General features: G+C 47.4%; 1 protein-coding gene across 2 annotated transcripts in view; it reads left to right on the top strand.

The window, feature by feature from the left end:
* The first annotated feature begins 4,644 nt into the window (after positions 1-4,644).
* ahcyl1 (adenosylhomocysteinase-like 1) overlaps positions 4,645-10,348 on the top strand; it is a 103,978-nt gene continuing 98,274 nt past the window's right edge. Inside the window, exon 1 of one of the 2 annotated variants that reach the window (XM_078242140.1) lies at positions 4,645-5,032. In XM_078242140.1, coding sequence (XP_078098266.1) covers positions 4,793-5,032 — 240 coding nt within the window. In that variant the 5' untranslated portion in view covers positions 4,645-4,792. The remainder of the gene's footprint in view (positions 5,033-10,348) is intronic. The other variant, XM_078242141.1, reaches the window with a different exon arrangement.

Below are 10,348 nucleotides of genomic sequence, written 5' to 3'. Positions count from 1 at the left end.
ACAGATCCGATATAATCCTCAACTCCACTTCCCTGCCCTTATCCCCATAACCCTTGATGCCCTGACTGATTAAAAACCTGTCTATCTCAGCCTTGAACATACTTAATGATATAGCCTTTTGCAGTAAAGAATTCCACAGATTCGTTATCCCTCCAAAACAAATCCTCATCTCTATCTTGAATGGGTTACTTCCATATTCTGGGATTATGCCCTCTGGCCCTAGACTCTCCCGCAAGGAGAAACAACATCTCAGCATCTACCCTCTCAAGTCTTCTGTCAATGTCTCAACAAGGTCAACTCTTGTTCTTCTAAACTCCAATGAGTACAGGCCCAACATACTCCATCTTTCTTCATAAGAAAATCCCTCCATTCCTGGGATCAACCTACTGATCCTTCTCTGGACTGCCTCCAATACCAGTATATCTTTCCTTAGATAAGGGAACCAAAACTGTTCACAGTATTCCAGGTGTGGTCTAACTCATGTCTGGTACAGTTTTAGCTAGACTTCCCTATTTTTATAATCCATTCCCCCTTTGAAATTAAGGCCAACATCTCTTTTGCCTTTCCAATTACCTGCTGAATTTGCAGGCTTCGTGTTTTGTGCATGAAGACCCCCCAAATCCCTCTGTGCTGCAGCTTTCTGCAGTCTTTCTCCATTTAAATAACATTCAGCTTCTTTATTCTTCCTACCAAAGTGCATTACTTCACATTTTCCTGCATTATATTCCATCTGTCAAGTGTTTGCTCACTCATCTAACAGATCCATCTCCCTCTCTAGCCTCTTTGGCTGGAGTTTTACTGCCCCGCCCACCATGAGAATTGGAGTGAGTGAGGGGTGGACCAGGGAAAGGTCCATTGACCTCGGGCGGGATTTTAGTTTTGGGACGAGCGAGGCCGTACAATTCTGCCCTTTGTGTCATCCTCACCACTTACCTTCCCACCTGTTTTCATGTCATCTCCAAACTTGGCAATCGTACCATCGCTTCCTTCGTCCAAGTCACTAATATATATTGTAAATGATTGTCATAGAATCATAGAATCCCTACAGTGCAGAAGGAGGCCATTCGGCCCATCGAGTCTGCACCGACCACAATCCCACCCAGGACCTACCCCCACATATTTTACCTGCTAATCCCTCTAACCTACGCATCTCAGGACTCTAAGGGGCAATTTTTAACCTGGCCAATCAACCTAACCCGCACATCTTTGGACTGTGGGAGGAAACCAGAGCTCCCGGAGGAAACCCACGCAGACACGAGGAGAATGTGCAAACTCCACACAGACAGTGACCCAAGCCGGGAATCGAACCCGGGACCCTGGAGCTGTGAAGCAGCAGTGCTAACCACTGTGCTACCGTGCCGCCCTCTGTGCTACCGTGCCGATTGTGGTCTTACATTTACATTCATCACTTCTAGATTCAGTTACTGCTGACTTTTATAAGCTGTGCCCTTCACAAATAGCAGCTTGTTTAAAACTGCACCATCCACATTCCTACTCTCAAAAGTTCCACTTCCCAGTAGACCATGACCTGAATCTATCCTTTGACACAATGATGTAAAAATCCTGCTGCTAACATAAAACCTTCCATTGTCTGGACCTCCCATCTCTACTTCTGCAGCTTCCTTCAGCCACGGGTTACAACAGCCTCCTGTCTTCTGACTCAGAACTCTCTTGTACCTCCCCCAACTGGAGTCCAACACCTGAGCTGATCCCAGTCCCTCAGGGGCCTTCTCAAAATGTGCCTCTGATCTCCTTTTGCCTTCTTCCAGTTTTGGATTGGTGAGGTGTCCATCTGTCGCAATGCTCTGGGGAGGTTTTGTTGACTATGTAAGCCCAAAACTGTCCTTATCAGAGCTCTCTAGTTTCCAAGCTAGAAGATCATGAGTCCAAGTCTTACTCTGGGATTTAAGTACAAATGTCCTGTGCGGTGCTGATTCCTGAAGCAACTGCTCTCCATGGACCTCAGTTGATCTGATTTATTATTGTCACATGTACTGGGGTACAGTGAAAAGTATTATTTCTTGCGCACTATACAGACAAAGCATACCGTTCATAGGGGAGAAGGAAAGGAGAGATGCAGAACATAGTGTTGCAGTCAAAGCAAGGGTGAAGAGAAAGATCAGCTTAATATGAGGTAGGTCCATTCAAAAGTCTGATGGCACCAGAGAAGAAGCTGTTCTTGAGTTGGTTGGTACATGAACTCAGACTCCTGTATCTTTTTCCCGACGGAAGCAGGTGGAAGAGAGTCTGTCCGGGTTGCATGGGATCCTTGATTATGCTGGCTGCTTTTCCGAGGCAGTGGGAAGTGCAGACAGAGTCAATTGGTGGGAACCTAGTTTGTGTGCTGGACTGGGCTACATTCACAACCCTTTGCAGTTTCTTGTGGTTTTGGTCATAGCAGGATCCATACCAAGCTGTGATACATCTGGAAAGGACTTTCTATGGTGCATCTGTAAAAATTGATGAGAGTCATAGTGGATATGCCAAATGTCCTTATCCTCCTGAGAAGATAAAAGTGTTGGTGGGCTTTCTTAACTATAACGTCAGTATGGAGGGATCAGGACAGGTTGTTGGTGATCTGGACACCTAGAAACTTGAAGCTGGCAGGATACCAGCGCAAAGGCTTTAGGGATCTCCCCAAAGTGCCCCTGAAGAGATCAGGCACCCCTCCCTACTAATAGATGGAAGACCGTGGCTTGTAACTGACTATAGATCATAGATCTATAATATAGACTATAATAGAGAAGTGTTGCACACAGAAAGACTTTGTCAGGAACGTTGCGGAGGCAATGTCATGGTGCACGCAAACCTCTGAATAACACACCTAACCAACCCGTAAAGCACCTCTGCATGTGGCCGGATCTGCAGATCACACATTGGATTTATCAGCCATCTCTGCACTCATCCAAGCAGAGCGGAAGCAAATCACCCCGGATCCTGAATGACTGCCTAAGAAGAGATAAAGGCTGAACTTTCCACAATACAACCCTTCAAGAGTATTTCATTGACTGTGAAGCAGGTTGGGAAAGCTTGTGTGGTGTTTGAGCTATATAAATGCAACTCCTACCATTGGGCTAAAAGTTAACCAAGAAGTAAGTGTGAGGTGATGCACTTTTGAAGAAGAAACAGGATGAGGGAGTATTTAATGAGTGGCAGGACACTGGGAAGCTCAGAGGAACAGAGGGATCTTGGGGTAATTATTCACAGATTCCTGAAGGTGGCAGAGCATCAGAATAGGATAGTTAAGAAGACATATGGAACACTTTTTTAAATCAGTCATGGTGTAGAGTATAAGTAAGAAGTTTCACAACACCAGGTAGAGTATAAGAGCAGGAAGGTAATGTTGGAGTTGTACAGAAAGTTGGTTCGGTCACAGCTGGAGTACTGTGTGCAGTTCTGGTCACCTCACTATAGGAAGGATGTGATAGCACTGGAGGGGGTACAGAGGAAGTTCACCAGGATATTGCCTGGGTTGGAACCTTTGAGCTATAAGGAGAGACAGGATAGACTTGGATTGTTTTCTTTAGAACAGGCTGAGGAGGTCCTGATTGACGTGTATAAGATTATGAGGGATATGGACAGGGTGAGTAGGGAGCAGCTGTTCCTCTTTGTTGAGGTGTCAATCATGAGGGGGCATTGTTTTAGAGTAAGGGGCAGGAGATTAAGAGGGGATTTGAGCAAACCCTTTTTCACTCAGGGGGTGTTGGGAATGTGGAATACATTGCCTGGGAAGGTAGTGATTCAAAGTTTATTTATTGGTGTCACAAGAAGGCTTACATTCACATTGCAATGAAGTTACTGTGAAAATCCCTAAGTCGCCACACTCCGGTGCCTGTTCGAGTACTCTGAGGGAGAATTTAGCATGGCCAACACACCTAACCAGCAAGTCTTTCGGACCGTGGGAGGGAACCGGAGCACTCGGAGGAAACCCAGGCAGACACTGGGAGAACGTGCAAACCCCACACAGACAGTGACCCAATCCGGGAATTGAACCCGGGACCCTGGCACTGTGAGGCTGGAAAACCTTACAGCTTTTAAAATATATTTGCACGAGTACTTGAAATATCAAGGGCGGCACGGTGGCACAGTGGTTAGCACTGCTGTCTCACAGTGCCAGGGACCTGGGTTCAATTTGGCCTCGGGTCACTGTCTGTGTGGAGTTTGCACATTCTCCCCGTGTCTGCGTGGGTTTGCTCCGGGTGCTCCGGTTTCCTCCCACAGCCCAAAGATGAGCGGGATTGGCCACGCTAAATTGATCCTGGTGTTAGGGGATGAGCAGGGTAAACGTGTGGGGTGACAGGATAAGAGCTTGGGTGGGATTGTGGCCAGTACAGACTTGATGGGCCGAATGGTCTCCTTCTGCACTGTAGGGATTCTGCGATTATATGAGCATAATATTCAAAGGGACAAGCGCAGGAAAATGGGATTAGGGCGCCTTTAATCATGGATTATGTTGGTGCAGACTTGATGGGCTGAAGGGCCTTTTCTGTGACTGAGAGAAATGGTCAACTTCTCCATATGACGTCACACGCAGATCACTGGTTAGGTTCTTGACGTCGAGGGGCGGGCCTACGCATGGGGGAAAGTGGACGGGGCACGCACCGGGGAAGGGGCGGGGCTACGCACGCGGGGGGGAAGGGGGCGAGGCACGCACGAGAGAAGGGGGCGGGGCCATTCCTCCAACGTCGACACTCCAGGCTCCGCCGTCGCCGCTGCGCCATCCCAGCACCTCCAGTCAAACGGTTGGCGGTCGATAGCGGAAGGTCGGCGAGCGCACTTGACAGGAAAGACGATGGCCGAGCTGCTGAAGAAAGGAGCCGCCGAGCCGGTGGAGACCAAGGACGTGCGAGAGGCGCTGAAAGCCAAGGAGGTGAAGGAGAACGCCAACGCCGAGAGGGCGCAGAGCAGCGAGAAGACCAGGGCTGACATGGAGAAATACGCGATGAACAAGACTGCGGCGCCCAAGGAGCCCTCCTTGGTCGTCTTCAACAACGACGGCGGCGCTGTCGCGTCGCACAAACCGGTGAAGAAGGTGAGGCGGCGGGCCGGGGGGGAAACAGGAGCATCGGCTCCACCGGGGCAGGCGGAGGCGTTGCATTGTGGGAGTTGTAGTCTCTGTGGCGGGCTGGCGGCTTGCTGGATCGAGCGGGAGAACTACAACCCCCAGGATGCCCTGCGCGATGGCGCATGCGCAGCCGTCTCTGCGTCCTTTACTCTTTCTATTCCCCCCTCAGGTCTGTGGGAGATAATTAACCCCCCCCCCCCCCCCCCCAAATAATCAATCATTGCTGAATGAGCTGACATTACACAAACCCCTCACCACATCCCTCCAGAAGTTTGGATTTTTTGAGGGATCCACATTCCATGGTAGACTTGACCAGCATTTTAAAAATTGTTTTATTCCTGTGTCCTCTGTGCGGGACTGAACCTTGTTAGTTCAATCACTGCCAATAGCACTGGACTTTCAATCCCTTTGCCTCTTTCACTGGTGGACCTTTGCATTTTCCATGCAGCACTGGCAAAATTCTTGCCAGACACGGCCCTCGAGGGTGTTTGCGTGTTAAAACTTTGAAGGACAGGTTTATTGTTGTCTATTTTGGCACAGGACAAACTAGTAGTTTTTTTTTCTAATGCCTGCTATTTGCGAGGTGATGGAGCTATTAACATTGCTGTCATGCATTGCAGAAAAGGTCCTTTGGGCCATCGAGTCTGCACCGACAATATCTACCACTAAAGTTGTGCTTTTCCTATTTCCCTGCACTTATCCCCTTTGCTTCATTATCATATTTCAAATGCACGTCCAAATATTTTTAAAAAGTTGATGTGTTTGATTTTAGACCAAGGTTCCACTTATTTCATTCCACATAAGTTTTTGTAAACTATCCTGAACAAAATTCATTTGTGTAGAGGTGGCACAGTGGTTAGCATTGCTGTCTCACAGCGCCAGGGACCCAGGTTTGATTCCCAGCTTGGGTCAATGTCTGTGTGGAGTTTGCACATTCTCCCCGTGTCTGCATGGGTTTCCTCTGGGTACTCCGGTTTCCCCTCACACTCCAAAGATGTGCGGGCCATGCTAAAGTTTTAGTGTCAGGGCCACTAGCTAGGGTAAATACGTGGGGTTATGGAGGTAGGGCCTGGGTGGGATTGTGGTCAGTGCAGACTCGATGGGCCGAACGGCCTCCTTCTGCACTGTAGGATTCTATTATTCTAACACAAACTAAATGTGCACAGGCCCATTTTTGTTTAATATTTTAGTCTAAGCTATTGCAAAGAAAGTGACCAGTGAGTTGTTAAAATTTATCAATGAGTTCTCTAGTCTATTGCGACCAAAGAAGGAACATGTAGATTTAAAATGCAGGTTTAAAATATTATTGGTATGACATGAATGCAAGTAAGCATAATCATGATCTGGGTCCCAGATGTTTGTCACTGTTGCAATGGGGTATTGAAAATTGGCATGATATCTGGCGATTTTCTTCAATCTTCTGGACTTGAATCAAACCTCAAAGCGTTTTTAATCATAATTGTGTGATAGCTGTTCACCCTTGCCCTAGCTTTGTCACTGAGCAAAGTTTTCAGCTACCAGTTGACTGATGAAATGACAGTGTCTCAGTCCTTTCCAAAGAGAGCTGGAGAACTTTGTTCGTTTCAGCTGAAAATTGAGTTCCTGAAACTTGCCAAGCTCTTCCATTTCACTTCATTATTACCAGTTCCTGTCACTAATTTTAATTTATTTTGTATTCTACCATGCTCACTTCAATTTTGATGATATCATGCATCTTGTACCTTGGTCTTTTGCTTGGCTTTATTCACAAGAAAGTGGCATTGTTGAATATAACTGAGAGAAATGGGGCAGCACGGTAGCACAGTGGTTAGCACCGCTGCCTCACAGCGCCAGGGACCCGGGTTCAATTCCTGGCTTGGGTCACTGTCTGTGTGGAGTTTGCACATTCTCCCCATGTCTGCGTGGGCTTCCTCCAGGTGAGTCGGTTTCCGCCCACATTCTGAAAGACATGCTGGTTAGGTGCATTGACCCGAACAGGCACTGGACTGTGACGACGAGGGGAATTTCACAGTAATGTTATACTTGTGACTAATAAATAAACTTTACATTGTTTTGGGACATTTTCTTTTGCCAGTTGAATTTGCCACATGCCTGTCCATCTGCACCAATGTGACAGAAATATATCTGTTTTGCTCGATAATTATTTTAGCTGATTTAGCCATCATCACGCCTGGTGGTATTCAGTCTTTGAAGTTCAATTCAGTGATCATGGAAAGAAAATACTTACGATTATTAACTATGAAGCAGTTTGGGAGTGTAGTCATTGTTACATTTTTTTTTTGTTCAATCATGGGATGTGGGTGTCGTTGGCTAGACCAACTTTTATTGCTCACTTCCCCCTGATTACCCTTGAGAAGATACTGATGAGTTTCTGGTGCCTTCTTGTTTCTGGTGAATATACTCCCTGGGAACTAACTATTTGGTGGAGTTGCAGGATTTTGACTCTGTTATGATGAAGAAACCTCAATATGTTCGGGCTGTTCCCCCTCCTTTTTGGGGAGCTGCCCCTTTTACTTTGTCCTGACTTAATCTGAGTTTGTTTATTTGGTTTGACCTAAAAAGAGGGCAAGTCAAGAAAGTGAGGGACTTGGCGGGACCTTGCAGGTGATGTATTCCCATGTGTCAGCTTTCCTTAATTTCCTGCATGTTGACGTCTAGGGTTTTGGATGTACAGTCACAGCATTGACAAGTTCCTGCATTGCATCTTGTAGATGGTACATGCTGCAGCCTTGGTTATCCAGTGGTAGAGGAGTGAATGTTTAAGGTTGTGGGTGGGATGCCAGTTTTTAAAAAAATGGTCCTGGGTTGTGGTGAGCTGCTTGTGTTGTGGAGCTGCACTCTACCAGGCAGAGTTTTTCATGTCGCCTTTGCCTTGTAAATGGGGAATAGGCTTTGGGGAGTCAGAAGGTGCGTTACTCCCTGCAGAATATCAAGCTGCTGACTGGCCCTTGCACCCACTGTATTTATGTGGTTGATCCAGTTAAGTACCTGGTCAGTGATGATCCACAGGATGCTGATGCCCGGGGATTCAGTGATTGTGGTGCTGTTGAATGTCAAGGCAACATGGTTAGATTTCCTCTTGTTGTAAATGGTCATTGCCTGGTCTTCCAAATGTTCCTGATGAGCTCAAGCCTGAATGTTCTCCAGGTCTTGCTGTTTGAGGGCATAGATAGTATAGTATCTGATGAATTGCAAATGGAACTGTTGCTGCTGTCAGCAAGCATCACCACTTCTGACCTTTACGATGGAGGGAAAGTCACTGAATCAGCTGAAGGTGGTTGGGTTTCTGACATTACCCTGAGGAACTCCTGAAGGACTGATTGACCTCTGACAGTAGCCATCTTCCTTTGTGCGAGGGATGAATTCAGCCATTTGGAGAGCTTTCCCCTGATTCTCAATGACTTCTGTTTTACGGGGGCTTTTTGATGTCGCATTCATTCGAATGCTGGTGTCAAGGACAGTCACTCTCATCTCACCTCTAAAATTTAGTGCTTTTGTCCATGTTTGAATCAAGACTTTCACAGACTTGGCAGAAATGGTCCTGGCAAAACTCCAGATTGGCATCGATGAGCTGATTATTGGTAAGTGCCGGTTGATAGCACTGTCGATTACCCCTTCCATTACTTTGCTGATTGGGGCAGAATTGGTCCGATTAGAATGTCCTTTCTGTGGTCAGGACATACCTGGGCAATTTTACATGTTGTCAGGTAGATGGCAGCGTTGTAGCTTACTGGAACACCTTGGCTTGGGGCGCAGCTCGTTCAGGAGCAGAAGTCTTCAGCACTACAACTAGGATATTGTTGGGGATCCATAGATATTGCTGTATTTAGTATGCTGTTCGGTTTCTTGGTATCATGTATAGTGAATTGACTTAGATCGGCTTTTGTGATGATCAGAACTCGAGGAGGCTATGCTTAAATGTCTGTTTTATATATAGCATATTTCATGACCACCCAATGTCTGTAAAACACTGAGACAATGAGGTACTTTTGAAGGGTTGTCACTGCTGTAATATAGGAAGCACAGCAAGCTACCTCACACAGCAATGTGATAACCAGGTAATCTGGTTTTGTTAAGTTGATTCAGGGGTAAATATTAGCCAGGATACTGGCGATATCTCTGCTGCTCTCTTTAAAATAAAATGGGATGTTTGATATCCATCTGCGAGAGCAGATCAAGCTTTTTCTAACACCTTGTCTGAAAGACGGCAACACCACGGGCAGGGCAACACTTCTTTCTTATTACAATAGTGCGTCGGCCTTAGTTTTTGTTCTTGGGTCCTGGAATGAGACTTGAACCCATTACCTTCTGACTCAAGAGGCAACAATGTTAAACACTGAGCCACGGATGGTGCACGAGTGGATCGCCACTTGGCGCTTTTGGCTAAAGCTGGTTGCAAAAGCTTTAGACTCACCTTTTGCATATACGTGCTGGACTCTGAGGATAAGGAGGTTTGTGGAACTGCCACCTGTTAATTGGTTTACCTCGAGTCACAACTGGATGTGACAGGACTGCAGAGTTTGCTTTGATCCGTTGGCTGTGGGATTGCTTGACTCTGTCCAGAGCGTGCTATTTCTGCTGTTCAGCATGCACCTAGTTCTCTATGGTAGTTGCAGCAGATTGGCATCTCTTTTTCAGATATGCCTAGTGTTTTTTCCCATGGCCAATCAACTTAGCCCGCACATCTTTGGACTGTGGGAGGAAACCGGAGCACCCGGAGGAAACCCACGCAGACACAAGGAGAAACTCCACACAGGCAGTGACCCGAGCCGGGAATCGAACCCAGGTCCCTGGAGCTGTGAAGCAGCAGGGCTAACCACTGTGCTACCGTGCCGTCCCATTTAGAACAGTGATATTGCCACACAACACAATGGAGGGTGCCCTCAGGACTGTGGAGTCAATGGGACATGAGTTGTTCCTACCAATACTGTCATGTACAGATGTATCCATGACATAGATTGGTAAGGACAGGATCAGCTAGATTTTTTTCTTGTATTGGTTCTGTCGGCTCTGTCTGGTGGTGCAGCGGATCCAGCCTGTCAGCTCTGTCTGGTGGTGCAGCGGATCCAGCCTGTCGGCTCTGCCTGGTGGGGGTGGAGCTGCGGCTCCAGCCTGTCGGCGGCTCTGTCTGGCGTTGCTGTGGCTCCAGCCTGTCGGCGGCTCTGTCTGGTGGTGCTGCGGCTCCAGCCTGTCGGCGGCTCTGTCTGGTGGTGCTGCGGCTCCAGCCTGTCGGCGGCTCTGTCTGGTGCTACGGCTCCAGCCTGTCGGTGGCTCTGTCTGGTG

Source organism: Mustelus asterias, chromosome 25 (assembly GCF_964213995.1).
Source record: "Mustelus asterias chromosome 25, sMusAst1.hap1.1, whole genome shotgun sequence".
NCBI classification, from domain to species: domain Eukaryota; kingdom Metazoa; phylum Chordata; class Chondrichthyes; order Carcharhiniformes; family Triakidae; genus Mustelus; species Mustelus asterias.
This window is presented reverse-complemented; position numbering and strand designations above follow the sequence as displayed.